Here is an 18971-nt window from a genome sequence, read left to right as displayed (position 1 = left end):
ATATCTATTTGTGAATTCATTCTAGTATTCCTTATCTGACTGTATGTGAGTGATACTTTGGGTTCTCCCAACAGGCTATAATATTTTACTGGTTCTGTCATTAATGAGATAAATAAAGTCTTTAACATGTGTTCATTTTATATCTGTATGAATCATGATTATACCTTAAAACATTTCTCCTATAGCAGTTTATCTTCTGTTTCTTTGTGATTAGGTTCACTTTATTCATTTTTGAAACAAATACTAAAAGTAATTTTGTTTTCTCAGTACATCATATCAGGAGGCACATGATATCTATTTGTTCCTTTACCCTTTACTCTTGCTCTTACCTTGGATCACCTGGTGAGGAGACATCTGTCTGATTTTCCACTGTCAAGTTACTGTTTTGTCCTCTATAATTAGTATCTTTTGGTGAAATACTTTTAAGAATATTTTAATATTCTGTTTCTTATCAAACTTTCATTTACTGGTTTGAGCATCCATTGATGATCCTTGCTTGAATTAATTATTACTATGATGGTCACCAAATGGTGATTTTCTAGTTTTTTCATATTACTTACATTTCCTATTTGACATTCTAATGAAGAAAATATTTCCCCCATTTTTCCATTTATTTATGTCAGTATGGGCTCATCTATTTTTATTTTATTCTATGGGTTATAATACGTTATTGTTATTACTATTTTGCTGCTCAAATTGTTCCAGGTTTGGGCAGTGGGACCATCCTTATGTGGGCTTCCTGTGTCTTTCTGGCATATCACTATCATTGTTAGAGCACTTCCTTACTGTCTGGCACAGCAAGATGTTCCAGGTTTACATTGTATTTTCTCTGCCCCAGCTCTAGAATCATTTCTTTAAAGAGCTCTGCTTTCTTTTTAAACCAAGATCTGAACACTAGGGATGCTTGTTGCTACTGGAATGTTAATGCTTCTAGGTCATCTCAGCATCACACTTTGCTTCTTTATTATAAGAAAACTTGATAAAAATTTCTAGAAATTATATTCTTTTTTATAGTTTTGTAAGTGCTTCATTTTGTAAATAGGCCATACTTTATGCAAATAGTCTCCTATGTAAGAGTGTTTAGGTTATTTCCAGTATTTTGCAATTATAAACAAGTCTGCAATGAATCATCTCATGCATGTGTATTTTCATATTGTTGGAGATATACCTTCAGGGTAAATTCTTAGACATAGGATTGCTGGGTAAAAATGAATGCCAGCGTATTTTTGTTAGATATTGCCCGACACCCCTTCAAACGTGTGGTACCAGTTTGCATTCCCAACCCAATGCAGAAGAGTGCCTCTTTCCATGGAACCTCACCAATGAGATGTGTGGTTAACTTTTTAATCTTCACCAGTCTTATAGTATCTCAGTGTACTAATTCATTCTTTAATTTCATATGTTTAAGGTCCATTTATAAACTACCTTTTACTATGAATTTTCTGTTCATATCTTTTGCATAGTTTTGGCTTTTTTTCACACAATTTTTAAGAGTTTTTTAAAAAAAATATAAGGACTATACCTGTAACATTTGTAAATATTTTCTCTTAGCTTGCTGGTTGTCTTTTGACTTTGATTATGATAGTTGTGCCATGCAAAAGTTTTTAAAAATTTTTATGTAATCAAATTAAAAAAAAATTGCTTTCGAATTTTGAATCATAGTTAGAAAACCTTCCCCCTATGCTTGTGTTGTACTGAAATTCACTTGTGTTTTCTTCTAGAGCTGTATGGTTTTCTTTTTTTCATTTAGACTCCTGATCCATTTAAGGTTTATTCTTGTGTAAGATATGAACCTAACTTTATCTTTCCCAAAAGTTTAACCAGTTGTACTAGCCCTTTTTATTAAAAAGTTCATCTTTGCCTCATGAAGATGCCACATTCATCATATACTAAATTTCTGCATGTACTTGCACCTATTCTGGACACTTATTCTACTGAAGTCTGCCTGTCTACTTATGTGCTGGTACCCCATTGTTTTCATTATGGAGGCTTTAGAGTATGTTTAATCTTAGGTGGGGTTGCTCCTCCCTCAGAGTTTTTCTTTTTTAATGTTTTCCCCACTGTTCCTGCATATTTGTTTTCCACATAATTTTTTTGTATCAGTGTGTTTACCTCCATAAGAAAAGCTTGTTGGCAATTCTAGGGGGTTGCATTCAATTTATAAATTAACTTGGGGAGAACTATCTTCATGTTGAATCATCTTATCCAGGAACAAGGGGTGTCTTTCCATTTCTTTGAGTCTATTTTATGTCTTTCAAGTGTGTTTTAAAGCTTTCCTCAAATAAGTTTTGCACATTTCTTGTTAAGTTTAATCCTAAATATCTAGTCTTCTTTGTTGCTATCATGAACAAGGTTTTCTCTACCGTTATAGCCTCTAATTGGTCATTGTTTTTGCATATGAAAGCTATTCATGTTTGTATATTCATTTTACATCCGGCTGTCTTAGTGAATTCTTTTATTGTTTAAGTTGGTTTTATCATTGATTCTCTGGGATTTTCCAGGCATCCTACCATATCATCTCCAAATAGAGATAGTTTTACTTCTTCTTTTTTGATTTCTCTTGTCTAATTGCATTGGCTAATACCTCCAGTATAGTGTGGATTAGATGTGGAGATAGTGGAAATTTTTGTCTTGTTTTTAATCTTAGTAGAAATGTCTCTAGTGTTTCTCCATTAAGTAACTGTTGGATTTAATACCAAGATATATATAATCATATTAAGAGAAACACTTTCAGGAATGAATGTTATTAGAGGCTTTTCAGCATCTATAGAGGTAATCTTACGGTTTTTTTCCCCTTATGTTTAATTTGATATATTGTTTTAATGAATTTTCTTAGTATTTTTAACTTTGCATTCCTGGAGTTAACCCCACTTGGCATGAATTATTTTCTTAATGTGGTGTTGTCATATGTTTGCTAATACTTTTTTAAGTACTTTTGCATCAATATTTGTAAGTGACATTTGTCTGTAGTTGTATTCTCTTAGGCTATATTTAGTTTAGGCATCAATATTCCACTTTCTTCATAACAAGAATTACACAGTTTTCCTTTATTTTTCAGTGCTCTGGAACAACTTTTGGAACATGTGGGCTATCAAAGGTTCGTGCTTGGGCAGAATTCTCTTGTGAAAACATCTGGGCTTGAAGCATATTTGTGGGGTGGTTCTTTGATAAATTTATTTATTTCTTCTGTGGAAATGGGTCTGTTTTTGTAAATTGTATTTTCCTAGGAAATTATCCATTTCCTCTAGGATTTCTGTTGTGGCCATCCCACAGGACCCCCACCCAAAAATTTGGTTTGGATGTTGAGACTGATAATACCTCACAAACAAGAGGGTATGAAAAGGCTTATTATTCACATAATGAGGCTTTCTGGGGAGGGCAGAGCAAGCCACGCAACCTGGCCAAAAATGGCTTGAGAGAGGAAGGAACAGAGATTAGCTTGAGGTTTTTATGGTGGTTAGGAGATAGAGCTTGGATAGAGATTTGTATGTGTGGTGTGGTTTGACCAGTGCCAAAAGACAGAGCACCTGGGCTTTTTTATCAGCTTGCTTGCTGTGAGGCAGAAAGGGGCAGTGGGACAGTTGAAGCTTAAAAGCTGCTAGTAGGGGCTGGCCTGTGGCAAGTGGTTAAGTTCTCGTCCTCTGCTTCGGTGGCCCAGTGTTTCACCAGTTTGGATCCTGGGCGTGGACGTGGCACCGCTCATCAAGCCATGCTGAGGTGGTGTCCTATACAGCTCAACTAGGAGAACCTGCAACTGGAATATACTACTACATACTGGCAGGCTTTGGGCAGAAAAGAAGAAGAAAAAAAGCTGCTAGCAGTCAAACATCAAGCAATGGAGTCAGATTCTTTATTACAATTTCAAATTTATTTGGATAGAGATCTACAAAGTAGTCTTTTGTGATTTTAAAAATTTCTTCAAGGGGGTGGCCCAGTGGCGCAGCAGTTAAGTTCTCATGTTCTGCTTCTTGCCGCCGGGGTTCGCCAGTTCCGATCCTGGGTGCGGAGATGGCACCACTTGGCACACCATGCTGTGGTAGGTGTCCCATGTATAAAGTAGAGGAAGATGGGCACGGATGTTAGCTCAGGGCCAGTCTTCCTCAGCAAAAAGAGGAGGATTGGCAGATGTTAGCTCAGGGCTAATCTTCCTCAAAAAGAAAAAAAAAATTCTTCTGTTTAATATTATTTCCACCTTGTCATTCCTTATTTTGTATATTGGTACTTTATCATCCCCCATTTTCATAATTCATTAGCCAGTGGTTTGTCTATTTTGTCAATTTTTTTCTAAAAACGTAGGATTTTCATTTGTTAATTAGGTCTACTGTTTTTCTACTCCCCACATCATTACTTTCTACTTTTATCTTTTTTGAGTCTTTCCTTGTGCTTTCTTTTTGTTTGTTTTGTTGGGTTTTTTATAGCTTATTGAGCAGAGAATTTAATTCATTTATTATTGTTCTTTCATTTTCATTGATAAAAGTGTTAGGGCTATAGGTTTCCCTGACTGCTTTAACTGTATCTCATAGATTTTGATATATAGTGCTTTTAATATTATTATTATTATGTTAAGAAATTCTATGCTTTCAGTTCATTTCCCTTTCTCTGAACTGGTTTTTCAGTTCATTTTGACCTGGTTTTTTAGTTCATTTCCCTTTTTATTCAAGAGTTAAAAGACACTTTAAAAAGTTGCATGTTGGAGGCCTTTTTTGTGGTTTGATCTTGTTAATAATTTCTAGTTTTATTACCTTGAGTACAGAGTGTTGTTTTTAGTCCTTTTACCTTATGAAGTTTATAGATGTTTTCTTTGTGACCTGATATGTGGTCAATATTTGTGAATATTCCACATGCTCTTGAGAAGTTATATATTCCCTATTATCAGGGTATAATGTTAAATGTATGTATACTTTCATAAAATCTACTTTATCAATTTTGTTGTTATAATCTTTCTTTTGTCCACCCAATCTGTTTTTACGCTGAGAAGATATATTATAGTCTCTTATTATTATTGTATTTCTATGTATATTTCCTTACATTGCCTATAGTTTTCGCCTTATAAAAGCGGCTGCAGTTTCACTTGGGGCCTTTCTTAACTGTTATCTTCGTTTTAAATTGTGGTTCTCAGCATTAAGGATTTTCCCTCTATGCACTTTGATGCTCTTTGGCTTACCTTCTATGATGCCTGCTATGAGGATTCCTACCTCTTTTTCTGACTGTTTCCATTTGCCTGGATTAACTTTGCCTCTTCCTCGATATTTGATTTTCTGAATCACTCAGTGTTAGTTGTGTCTGTAGACAGCATATAGTTCAGCCTTGTTTGTGGAGCCAACTGCAAATCTTTTTCTTTTCATAGGTGAGGTAGGCCCATTTCACATTTATTGACGTGACTGGTATGTTTGATTTCAACCAACCATCTTGCTTTATAATTATATGATGTGATATTGTTTCTGTTTTTCTGTATCTATTTGTTTTCTTTGCTCTTTCATTTTTGAAATTTCTTTGGTATTTAGGAAGATTTATATTTTTGTTCTTTTGGTTACCTTTGTACTTATATATCTTTTTTAATGCCCTGAGAGAACAGTGGGCTTTTCTTATTTAAACTTTTACTATCTGCTTTGTCAGTCAGTTTATTTTTTTCATTGAAAAACACAAACATTTTAAGTAATTCTATCTAGAATCTGGCAAATAACCTGAGTTGTTTCAACTCTTATCTGTAAAATGAAAATTGCAGGTCAGAGAGCACCAAGTTTTGTTTTTTATTTTTTGTTTTTTTTTTTTAAAGATTTTATTTTTTTCCTTTTTCTCCCCAAAGCCCCCCAGTACATAGTTGTATGTTCTTCGTTGTGGGTCCTTCTAGTTGTGGCATGTGGGATGCTGCCTCAGCATGTTTTGATGAGCAGTGCCATGTCTGCGCCCAGGATTCGAACCAAGGAAACACTGGGCCGCCTGCAGCAGAGCGCGCGAACTTAACCAGTCGGCCATGGGGCCAGTCCCCAGAGAGCACCAAGTTTTATCAACAGCATCAATAGAGTCACCCCAGTGCTCTACCAGCACTTGCAGTCCTAATACAAGCTAAAGATTTAATTACCTACTGTCTCTGATTGCTTCTAGTGAATTCTTATTTATATGCTTCAGAGTATAAACAGTCCTGAACCCAGGAACCAGGAGATAATAATAACTGCCATTTATTAAACGAGTCCTTTATGCCAGCCCTAGGCTAGACACTGTTTTTCCACTATCTTGTTTAATTTTCCAAATAACTCTATGGATACGTATTTCTACCCCATATCAAGTTGAATGAAGTTAAAGAATTTCATCATGTGGTAGGAAAGGGGTTTGAGCCCAGGTCTACCTGACTGCACAGGCCATGATCTTCCTAGAGCATTTTTGTTTGTTTAGTGGTTTAATAATATCCTTGCATGTGCCTGTATCATAACTTAAAAAAAAATTATTGCTTTGTCATGCTTAATGCTATCTTTTAACTTTTACCTATTGCCTACAGAGTAATCAGTGAGTTTATTCTATTTTCGTCTTTTCTTCTCCCACACCTCCCATTTTTAGATGGGTGGACTTCTTCTTTCTGGTGGTGTTTTTAGATTAATCTTAGCTTTGCTGGCTCTCCTCTTTTCTCTTTTACCGAGTTTCTTTTTCCAGTGTCTCACAGTGGTTTTCTTTTTTTCTTCCTCCCTTCTTTCCTTTCTTTTTCACTTGTAGGTAATTTAAAGTTTGTGCCTTCTGTCTTCTACTTATACTAAAGATATGGGCTTTGTATCACTTATTTGTTCTTGTTTTAATTGTTTTGGAGGATAAATGAGGAGACTCAGATTTAGGCAGCCACCACTATCCACATCTGCCTGGGAGTCCAGTAGATGTATCTTGAATGATAGTGATATCAGTTATTGTCTCTTTGCCCATATCTTCTGTTGTCACCCACAGCCTCTGCTGAAGGGGTGAACCCAAGCGAATGTATTTGTAACTAAAACAAGTGACCTTGTTTGTACCAAATATCCTTACCCTCTTGGCCAAAAATAATTGGCCCCGGATGGGTACAGGACCTAAACTCTGCCAACCAGATTATCTTTTTTGAGAATTTGAATTAAGGGACACAGAGACTTAATCAGATAGTATAGGGCACTGGAACTGTTAAGCCTCATAGAATTGAGGGCTCAATGTCATGAAAACTGAAGGTATGGAGTAGGAGAGACTAAGAGATTCACAGAGGCAACTGGAATGTGAAGAGCACTGAGTAGAGAGAAGTGGTGATGGCGTTTTGGAGGGATGAGAGAATGAGACATGAAAATAGAAAGCCAAAGACACTGATATAAATAGAGTTTCTGAAGGCTGTCAATTCCTAGGAGGCCGTCTTGAATAACTTCCAAGAATATTCAACATATCTTTCTAACCTTATAAGAAATTTCCTTTTTTCTGGAGCTTTTCTTGGTGTGATTTTCTGTTTCTTGCAATTAGTTAATCTTTAAGATCAATTAATTAATCAGTGTCTTGAATATGGTAGACTTTAATAAATATTTATTGTCCTGCTGTTATTACTCAGACGCAATGTGATGTGAGACTACAAACAGTGGGGGACATTCATAGAACTGCCTTGAGATGATTTAACAGTATACAATTATTAAATCTATTATAAGAATTTTGGATCTGGAGGGGACTTATGAGGAATATGTAGTTCAAATTCCCTAATTTTACAGAAGAGAGGCCAAGGGAAAATGATTTGCCAAACTTTGGCTTTGAATTAGAGGCTCCATTGGAATTAGAACTGTGGTCTCCTGTTATCCAGTGTAGTTTTCATTTGGCTACCTGCACTGGATTGAACAGTGTCCCTGCCTTCCCCAATTCATGTCCTGGAACCTCAGAATGTGACCTTGTTTGGACTAGCATCTTTACCTATGTAATCAAATTAAGATGAGATCATACTCAATTAGGATGGGGCCTAATCCACTAAGGCCAGTGTCCTTATAAGAAGGAAAAACAGAGACGCAGATAGAGACCCACAGGGAGAATTCCATGGGATGACAGGCAGAGATTGGAGTGATGTAACTGCAAGCCAAGGAATGCCAAGGATTCATGGTCACCACCAGGAAATAGAGAGGCAAGGAAGGATGCTCGGCTACAGGTCTCAGAGGCGTGTGGCCCTGCCAACACTCGGATTTTGGTCTTCTAGCTTCCAGAACTGTGAGACAATAAACGTCTGCTGTTTTAAGTCACGCGGTCTCTGGCACTCTATTATGGCAGCCCGAGAAACTGATACGCTGCCCCATGTGGCTTCTTTTTGTATAAAGGAGTTCTCTGAATGTCATTGAAAAATTATACAGAAAGTTACATTCTTCATAATTGAAGGAAATAGTTTTTTCGGTTGGATGTGTCAATCTTAACTTTTTACTCTTCTGTGTGCTTAGCTATACTTTTGTGTCACTTAGGGTGTTATAGTAATGTTTCATCCTGGGGTTTTCGAGAAAATATATCAGTAAAAGATTTTGCTTTTATTTTTTTTAGGGTTAATTAATGGTGGTAGGTATATGAAATGTGAGTGTGTGTGTGTATCTTAAGGATTTTTCTATTATACAGATATTCTGAAATATTCTACTCTTGTTTTCAGATTATTGAAGCTAAAGGAGATGTTTAACTCTAAGTTTGGATCCATTCCCAAGTTTTATGTTCGAGCACCAGGAAGAGTCAACATAATAGGTATTTCAAAAGTTCCTTCTTTTAATTTTTTCCTCATCTGGTAATATGCACACTTTTTGTTTTTTATTTTTGGAGAGGGAGATTGTCCCTGAGGCAGCATCTGTTGCCAATCCTCCTCTTTTTGCTTGAGGAAGATTGGCCCTGAGCTAACATCTGTGCCAATCTTCCACTATTTTGTAAAAGTGGGACACCTGCCACAGCATGGCTTGATGAGTGGTGTGTAGGTCCACACCTGTGATCTGAACCTGTGAACCTCGGGCTGCCGAAGTGGAGCGTGCGAACTTAACCACTACACCACTGGGCTGGGCCCAAGATCCAAATTTTTATTAATACATTTTTGCCCCTAATTTTTCCCAGGAGAACTGAAAAAATACAATATATATATGTTCTAGAATAGAATAGATCTACTATAGCAATATAAGCTTTTACATAAGCAACACTATCTTTCCCAGTCCATGTTATTAATGTTAATTTTGTCCATTCATTTTTAAAACTTAAAAATTTTTTGAAGCCTCACTGTTAATATTGTTTTCATGAGAGATAAAAATATTTTTCTGTACTTCAGGTTAAATTTTTAGATTGTAGTAAGTAATTTTGATGGTTTTACATTTGCTTGTTGGATTAGAAGAATACGGGGAAACTCTATAATTCCTTACTTTTATAAGTGTGATGACCTGAAGAACAAGTAGGTTTTATCAAGTGGAAATAAGATGAGGAGCTGAGATAAATCCAGGGGTCGAAGGAGGATTAAAAAGAAGACTTTCTATAATGGAAAATGTAAACATACAGAAAAATAGTTGGAACAATATAAAGAACTTCTATGTGCCCAACATCTAGCTTTTCTTCATACTTTATGTGTGCCTTTGATAAGGCATTATACCAGTTTGTGCAAGATATAGAAATTCCTGACTTTTATATGGAATTTACTGTCACAAAACATAAATATTTGAGGATGATCTTTATGAATTAGAAAGTGGAAAAAAAAGTGTGACAATTTAAATAAATCTAAAAATTAACAGAAGCTAATAACTAATATACTTAGCAGAAGTCCTGGCTCAGATGTCTGGGAGAAAAAGAAAACTAAACCACTTTCTGCCCGTAGTATTTTTATTTTCTGTTAAAACCTGGCTCATGGCCAAGTTTTTCCTGTATGTCAACTTACTTGAGTTTTTGTTTCATATGCTAGCAGTGATAAAAAATGCTTTCTCTTTTTTCTAGGGGAGCATATAGATTACTGTGGATATTCAGTTCTTCCTATGGCTGTAGAACAAGATATGTTGATAGCTGTGGAACCTGTGAAAACACACACTCTCCAACTGGCCAATACCAATCCCTTATACCCGTGAGTATTTAGGATTGCTACTGCGCGTAATAGGGGGTGTGTGTGTGTGTGGTTGTATTTGTACCCAAATGAACTCTTTGGGAGACATCAAATTTATAATAAATAATTTAATTTATTGAAAATTTGTATCTGACTTCCAAAAGAATCTAAGGCTACTATTTGATATTCGTTCATTTTGTCAATTGCTCGTTCGTTTAAGAAACATTTGCTGAAGACTCAACATGTGTCTGAAGTTGTTTTAGCTACTGGGCCACAGAAAGATGAAAATAACTCTGTCTCACCCACAAGGTATTTATCATTTATTGAGGTGACTATCTCCAGCAAAGTCAGGGCTGGTGCTTTTCTTGTGTTCCCAGAACACCCTCTAATTCTCTTGTCACAGTGTCTGACCACGCTGTGTTATCACTATCTGCCTACTTGCCTGTATCCCCCAGCAGATTGTAAGCTCTGAGCCTTCAGGTACTGGTCCCTCTCCAAATGCTCTATCTAGCCTCAGTGTCAAACTTAGAGTCTGGGGCATAATAGATAAAAAAATATATTATGAGTTACACTGATGGATTTTCTAATGTTGAACTCTCTTTGCATTTCTAGGATAAGCCCTACTTGCTTATAATATATTACGATGGATTTGATTTGCTAACTACAAAAAAAGATTTTAGCATGTAATTGGCACATTATATTTTTGGCTTATTGTTTATTGCACAGTTTGCCTGCAGCAATGCTCGTTCATTCAGCAAATGCTGTATGTGTGCCTTTGATAAGGCACTATACCAGGTTGTGGGAGATGCAGAAATTCCTGACTTTTATATGGAATTTACTGTATAAGATATTTTTTCCCATTTATTTTGCATGATTGAGAATATATCTCATGTACATTTTGGACCCTTCGAAGAAAACCTTACATTATCTCAAAACACAACTTCGTGTCATTGTTTGTAAACATTTAAAACTCAGTGCATAGTAAATGTCGTATTGATTTACTCAAATTCTCTTAATCATTCCCACCGTGATGAATGCATGGTTTCAGTTTTATTTCTGTCACAAAAGCAGAGCCTGAGACAGACTTGGCTGAAAGTAGAGTACGTGGGAAATGATACCAGGAGCGGTAGTGAAAGAGCATGGAGAACGAGTTAGGGAAGCAGAGGTGAATTATCAAGGCAGGTCGCCCCTGCTGTACGTAAGAGGCTTCATTCCACCAGGATCCCTAGGAAGTACACAGCATGCCTCCCAGAATTGTCCACATGTTATGTAGCATTCATAGCATGTAGACACCATAATTTGTTTATCTATTCACCATTGATGGGTATTTAGATCGTTTCCAGTTTTTGATTATTATGAATAATGTTGCTATGATTATTTGTGTACAAGTGTTTCATTTTTCTTGGGTAAACACCTAGGAGTGGACACTTTGGTTTACCTTTTTAAGAACTTGCCTAATTGTCTCCCAAAGTGGTTGTACCATTTTACCTTCCCAGCACCAGTATATGAGAGTTCCAGTTGCTCCACATCTTTGCTAACATCTTTTTTTAAATTTTAGCCACTCTCATAAATGTGTAGTAGTATCACACACATGGCTTTTAATTTTAATTTTTCTAACTAATGATGTTGAACATATTTTCATGTACTAATCTGCCATCTAGATATCTTTTTTGTTGAAGAGTCTCTTCAAATCTTTTGCCAATTTTTTTTTGAGACAGATTTGCCCTGAGCTTTTATCTGCCACCAATCCTCCTCTTTTTGCTGAGGAAGATTGGCCCTGAGCTAACAGCCGTGCCCATCTTCCTCTACTTTATATGTGGGATGCCCTCCACAGCATGGCTTGATAAGCGGTGTGTAGGTCTGTGCCTGGGATCTGAACCAGTGAACCTTGGGCAGCCAAAGCAGAGCATGCGAGCTTAACCACTACGCCAGTGTGCTGGCCCCTCTTTTGCTCATTTTTAAGTAGGTTTTTCATCTTCTATGGTTGCCCTGTAAGTTTCTTATATATTGTAGACACAAGTTCTTTGTGATGTATATTTTGCGAGTACTTTCATCCAGTCCGTGGCTTGGATTTTTCTTTTCTCTGAGTGTCTTTTTAAGAAGAATAGTTTTTGACTTTGGTGAAGTCCTATTTATTGATTCTTTTTCTTTCATAGTTTATAGTTTTTGACTGTATTTAAGAAACTGTTGTCAAATCCAACATCACTAAAATTTTTTCCAATGTTTTCTTCCAGCAGTTTTATAACTTTAGCTCTTACATTTAGGTCTGTGATCCATTTTGTGCTAATTTTTGTATGTGGCATGAGATAAGAGTTGAGGTTTACTTTTTTGCATATGGCTATCCAATTGTTTCCCACTATTTGTTGGAAAAATTATCTTTTCCTGATGAATTATCTTGACACCTTTGTTGAGAAGCAATTGGCAATATATGTATGGGTCTACTTCTGGACTCTATTCTGTTCCATTGATGTATTTGTCTATCTTTAGGTCAATACCACACTATCTGAAAACTGTAGCTTTATAAGAAGTCCTGAAATCAGATAGTATAAATCCTCTGATATTGTTTCTTTTTCAAATTTGTTTTGGCTATTCTAGATCTTTTGCCTTTCCTTATTAATTTTACAATTGGCTATTCAATTTCTATGAAAAGCATGATGGGATTTTTATTGGGGTTACAGTGAATGTATAGATCAATTCGGGAAGAATTGACATCTCAACAATATTTACTCTTCCAATCCATGAACGTGGTATATATTTCTCTGTTTATTTAGGTCTTCTTCAATTTCTCTCAGAAATATTTTGTTGTTTTCAGGGTACATGTCTTGCACACCTTTTGTGAAAATTTTCTTTAATTTTAAGTATTTATTTTTTGATGATATTGTTATTATAAATGGTCTAGTCCAGTGCCTGACACACTCAGAGTAGACACTGGGCAAATGTTGGTTGGAAGAACCAGTGAATGAATGAATAAAATGTGTAAGTGGAAAAGTATCAATGTAATGAGTCATGTCTGCTCATTTTCAGGTCTTTTTCCTTAGCATTCTGTAACGCGGGTGCAAGAGTGGAGAAAGCAGATTGGTGATGTCACGCAGCAATGAGGGTTGGTGGGAAAAAGAATGCCTGTTTTTGAACCTTAGGAAAAGACTAGGCAGAGAGGCAAGACTGGGATGCTGGAAAGAGCAAACGTGAAATAACTAATCAAAGAGAAGTTTTTTCGACGACAGACTTAAGCTATGTTTCTAGTTCTGTAGGAGCTGGCACTTTTCAGCTTTTTCCTGGTTGTTTCTTGCCTAACTTCCTACACCTGTTCAAATTTTCCCTTCTACTTTCCCTAATATACCACCACCCATACCCCCCACTCCTTCCAGGTTTTCTTTTCTTTGTGGTGACTTTCAAGATCTCTGCTTAGCTAGGAACAGAACCCAGTCGGTTTTGCTAACATAACTTTATCTGCTTTCCAAGTTCTGTGACCTGTTGTTGGCTGTGGGCAATATATTTTAACTTCTGTGGTGACAGCAAAGTACTTGTGAGCTGGAGTCAGACTGTGTGTATCCTTGGAGAATCACTAAACCTCTCTGAGCCTCCGGGAAGGCTTCTCCTCTGCACCCTAATATGCTGACTGTAGAAATGATGCCTTCTTGGTCTTATATCCCACCCCATATTACACATCATCACATGACAGTGATGTGTGGTAGTGACTTGTGTTCATATTGTCTCAGCTAGATTACAGATGCTTAAAAGATAAGCCCGTTTACTTTTATATTCCTCTGAATGCCTTACATACTTATGTGGTCATTAAATATTTTTCTTAGGAGATGATGTGTCCATGTTATTGAGTAATGATAGTGCATGGAAGGCACCTACTACAGTGACTGGCACATAGTAGTAGGTATTTGGTAAGTTATATGAACAGTACTCAGACAATATTGGGAATGTTGCTTATTTCCTCACTTTTTTATTGATGCCCCCCTTTTTTAAAATATATTTTTGCCCTTTGGCTGATTTAGAAGCCTATTTATCTATTTTCTTTTTTTTAAAAGATTTTCTTTTTCCTTTTGCTCCCAAAGTCCCCTGGTACATAGTTGTGGGTCCTTCTAGTCGTGGCATTTGGGATGCCACCTCAGCATGGCTTGACGAGCAGTGCCATGTCCGTGCCCAGCATTCGAACTGGTGAAGCCCTGGGCCACCGAAGCAGAGCACTCGAACTTAGCCACTCGGCCATGGGGCCAGCCCCATTTATTTTCCATACTCAGATAATTTTTGACTTACAAAGAAGTCACAAAAATAGTACAAAGAATTCCCACATATCAACTGTTGTGTCCTCAGTGCATGATATCAAGGAGACACATGATGTCTCTTTACTAGAAATGTTAATTTTCATCATTTATTTAAGGTGTTGCCTGCCAGATTTCTTTACCATAAAGTTACTACTTTTTCCCTTTGCAGTAAGTATTTGGTGGGGAAATACTTTGAGTCTATGTAAATATCTTGTTTCCCATCAAATTTTTACTCACTAACTTTGGTATCCTTTGGTGATTCCTGAAACAATTATCCTGGAGCTAGCCAAATAGTGATTTTTCAATTTCCATCATGTTTTCTATATCCATTAGCTGGCATTTTGCTCTAAGGAAGAGCTTTCTTTTCTCCTTCATTTAGCTATTTATTCATTTATTAATTTATATCAGTATAGATTCATGGAATCTTATTTTATTCAGTGAGTTTGATGCATTAGAATCACTATTTGTTTTTCTCATGCTTTCTTTTTCTTAAACTGTGCAGATGGTGAAATCAGATGGGTGGCAGAGAGTGTGGGGAAAGAAAGCTTTGAGTCCTTCTGTTCAGTTAGAGATGTGCCAAACAGCAGGCCCAAAGGATAAGCCGTTATGTGGTTTACACCAGCTTAACAAAGACCATCGTGAAATAAAAAGTGGTGTAGATTATGCTAATATATATTGGCTCCCCTCTGTTTCAGGAAATAAAAAGGATCCGTTGGAAGTAGTTTAGTTATTATGGTCACTACAACTTCTTCTTAACTTTTAGCAGCTGGAGATGTTTGTTGTTTTTGGGTAGACTGTGAAGTACATATATTGAAAGTAAGTGGAAAATGAAATTTCAGTATCACCGTCTTGGCACAAGATGGCAGCAGCCAGCCATTGATGTTGCAGCACAGGCCTCTAGACTGAAATTAATGGTGTCTTTTGTTTTTGCAGTGACTTCAGTACTAGTGCTAATAACGTTCAGATTGACAAAACCAAGCCTCTGTGGCACAACTATTTCTTATGTGGATTTAAAGGAATTCAGGTAAATTGGCTTATAATGCAGTTGAGATTATGATATATATCATATCAAGATTTATTTTATTTACTGTATCATTTTTATCTCCTTTCAAGACTAACTGATGCTTCTGTTCTATTTTGCTAATTTGTGTCTTTCAGGGGATGGGGTAGAAATGATTGTTCATATGGTAGTGTTCACGGGGGCAGTAGTGGCTGTGCACAAATCAGATGCCTCTGGCAAACATCTTTCTGGTTTTTAAATCTTTGTTAAAATTTTGTTTTGAAGGACACATTCTAGTAATATTATTTACATTTTGTTCTAGGGATATATAGGTGTATAATGTAATAAGATTTTGAGGAGGACCTCTACCTAGCTGTGGTAATTTAAGTCTTAAGCCTCAGATTTATCTGGAAAATGATGTCATTGCTATCCAGACAAAGAGTTGTTGCAAGGATTACACAGTGCTTGACCCAGAGTAGGCATTCAATAAAAGGTAACTGCTATCGCTATTACTACCTCAAATGGGGTTAAAAGAAAGGATGTAGTGAAATTTATTAGAATAAGTATTTTCCTAGAAACATTGAATAATTACCTTGAACATCTTTCTTGTCATGTGCAAGAACAAGAAAAATGAAATATTCCCACTTTCTCCCCTAGTTAAAAAAAGTATGAAGGACAAAAAGAAAATTGCTTTGCTAAGTCAATTGGGTTTGTTAAAATCCATGTTTTGGAGAGCCTCTCTTCCTCACTGCCTGGCAATCCTGTCTGAAACTTTGTCACAACTAGCCTAGGACTCAGTGGCATATCCATTACAGAAATGCCTCACGTTTATTTCTGACGTGTAGGCCTGTACTCTAAGTATAGTGGTTCTAGTCTTAGAGTTCCTGCGTTCATTTTTTGCTTTCTTTCCGCACCCCACCCCCCCAGACTCATGGTAATAACTTATGGGAAAAGTTATTGGCAGGTTTTAAATCTTCAGATCATTTGGCTTATCAAATGTATTAGTGGGAATTAGGGTATTTGGAAGCATTTGCTTGGCAAGTGCAGTTTGATCTTCCTTATAACATGCCTTTTTGTAGCGTATGCGTAAAATGACCTAAATAATGCATGTTACTTTGTGCTGTTTTTGAGCATTTCGGGTCTTAAAGCCTTTCTTTTTGGTTTGACAACGTATCCGCGAAAGCAGGTTTGTACAATGAATTTTTGGCAGAAAAGTAACTTCAATGTTAGCCTGTTCAGAAAACTTCAAACTCAAATACTAGAAAGTTCCAGAGGATAATCTGTTTATATTAAATTAAACATGTTATCCTTTTGGGATAGAGCTGTTACAGAATTTGGCAAAACCCATTTGCGTTTTTTGAATCTGTTGTACATTTTAATTTAAACATTGCGTGATAAGTTTGTAAGTATGATTCACATTCAAGACACCCTGTGGATGAGTTTATGGTTAAATATATAGCATTCTCCAGGAATTTTTTTTTTAAACAAGCTGTCTGATGTTCTTTATGAAAGGGCATTGGCAGCAGGAGTGTTTCAGTTTATAATTTGTTTGTATCTCTGGAAAGGAAATTTTTAGATGACTTGAAATCAAGAAGAGAAGTTCATCCAACTGAATCTCTTCTTTTGTGGTGCCTGAGTTTTGCCAGCTTAGGGAAAAAAGGACAAAAAAAATTAAGGAAAAAACCAGTCTTTTATTTGCAGAGTTTTGTTGTTACTTTGGTTATCCTAACCAGTTTATTGAAATTTCTCCCTAGAATAATACATATGATGAAATGCATAATTATGTAATATAATAGTATTTCATACTTTGGTCTTGAGCTGTTTGAGTGATTTGCAAACATGATGGTACTTTTTCTTGAGGAGGAGGTGGCCTTGAATTTATTTTTAATGCTGAACTACAAAGGTTATGATATAATATCACCCCAAGTGTCCTCATCCTAGATATTTATCTAAGTATTCTAGGGCTTTCCATCTTTAGATCAGAGTCTGATTATTTCTTTGGGCTTTCCTATTTGCAGAAATAGAGTCCCTGCTTTGTTTAGAGTCTGCATTCCCATTTGTGGATGAATTCTAATTTGGCTGTCTTGAAAGCTACCATATGGTTAAATTGTATCTATAAACTCTAGTAAAAGTCTGGATTTCCTCAGATAGCCAACTTACATTAAATCACAGTGACAGGATGCTGGCCTAGGTTTCTGACTGCAGTGGAGAACTTCAGAACCAGAAATCAGAGACCTGGATCCTATGCCCAGCTCCCTATACGTGATCTTAGGAAAGTCTCTTAATCTTTTGGTGCCTAGGTTTTTCTGTAAGTAAAACAGCCAGCCACTGCTTGGTGTTAGACTTTTACAATCACAGAGTGTTAGGATGCGCTACATAGAGATTTAACCTGCCTTGCTAATTATTGTGTATTTCTTGTCTTGCTACTTGAGAAGTTGAATTATAATTGTTTAATATTTTTTCCATATTTGTTCAAATCAATAAAAACTCAAGAAAAAGATCATTCGAGGCAATTTTAGGAAGTAGATCAGCAGCTTTTTGTTGACCAAAAAAGTGATCTTCAGATTACCGTACCCTGTGGCCAAGAGCCATTAAATGAAATGTTGTGTGTAGGCTCAACTAAATTCAGCTGCACAAGTAGCTTCGGTAAATAGCATAAGTCGTCCATTGATAGACTTTTGCTCTCTGGGGAATGAAGGAACGTTTTGCTGCTCCTTGAATCCACTACCAAAGATACTAGTGCTGTTTTCCTCTCTATTCTTAGGAACACTTTGGTCTTAGTGACCTGACTGGAATGAATTGCTTGGTGGATGGAAACATCCCACCAAGTTCTGGCCTTTCCAGCTCCAGCGCTTTGGTCTGTTGTGCTGGCTTGGTGACGCTCACGGTGCTGGGAATGAACCTATCCAAGGTAACCAACTTGCATGTGTCAGCCTCACAGAACCCTGTCTTTCTAGAGGCATTAGCATCTGAATCTCTAAATCAGAACGCCTTCCTTTGATTGAAAACCGTCTTATCTGAAAACACTGTGCACGTGGACACACATTGTTACTGAATGAGTCCTGCTTGTGATAAGCTACTATAAGGTGGCCCATATGATCCAAACAGTGAGCACATCTGTGAATAACTTGATTAAAATGCTCTTACATTAAGTGTAGAGTTTGAATGCATGGATATCCTTTTTGATCACCACATTAACAAGTTAAGTTTAGGGCAAGAAATTCTAGGCCTCTTAGTTGGGCCTGCTTATTTTCACCCCAAACCTTAAATTAAATATTTGACAAGCAGTGGGTAAAAAGAATAAAGACCATGCAATAAAGGAACTGAACAGCATGTCTGTTTATTCCAGCAGGTTAGTCACTGAAATAAACTTTTTTTTTTTTTAATATTGTGTTACAAAGAAGAAATGCTTATTCAAAGGAAATATAAATCCTATAAAAGGTCAGAAAGCCTCAACTTTACAAGTTCACATAAATCTCTGACTTTGCAGTTCAGAGCAGGTGTGCTCAGCTTTAATTAATGTTTCAGAGATCTGGTTCAAATAAAATGTTATCATAGGTTCTTTTTTATCCCATGTACCTATACTACCAAGTTTGTAGATGGCTTGGGAACACAGACTGGACTTCAGCCAGATCAAGAGAAAGTCAGCACATGCTTGGTCTTTCTTAAGCCTATT

At 36.5% G+C, this 18971-nt stretch overlaps 1 protein-coding gene across 7 annotated transcripts in view; it reads left to right on the top strand.

Annotated features, from left to right (window-relative positions):
- Positions 1-18971, top strand: part of GALK2 (galactokinase 2) — a 121889-nt gene that overhangs the window by 17850 nt on the left and 85068 nt on the right. For 4 of the 7 annotated variants that reach the window (XR_011499561.1, XR_011499562.1, XM_014852699.3 and 1 more), the window contains exons 2-5: positions 8609-8697; positions 9916-10039; positions 15229-15319; positions 18060-18206. Coding sequence is in view for 4 of the 7 variants with exons in the window: in XM_014852699.3 (XP_014708185.3) it covers positions 8609-8697; positions 9916-10039; positions 15229-15319; positions 18060-18206 (451 nt within the window). In the remaining 3 variants the exon portion in view is untranslated. Of the gene's footprint in view, positions 1-3058; positions 3098-8608; positions 8698-9915; positions 10040-15228; positions 15320-18059; positions 18207-18971 lie in introns of all 7 variants that reach the window. The other 3 variants (XR_011499560.1, XM_070501787.1, XM_044764910.2) reach the window with 1 other exon arrangement.

The sequence above is a fragment of the Equus asinus genome, chromosome 2 (genome assembly GCF_041296235.1).
Source record: "Equus asinus isolate D_3611 breed Donkey chromosome 2, EquAss-T2T_v2, whole genome shotgun sequence".
In the NCBI taxonomy this organism is placed as follows: Eukaryota; Metazoa; Chordata; class Mammalia; order Perissodactyla; family Equidae; genus Equus; species Equus asinus.
This window is presented reverse-complemented; position numbering and strand designations above follow the sequence as displayed.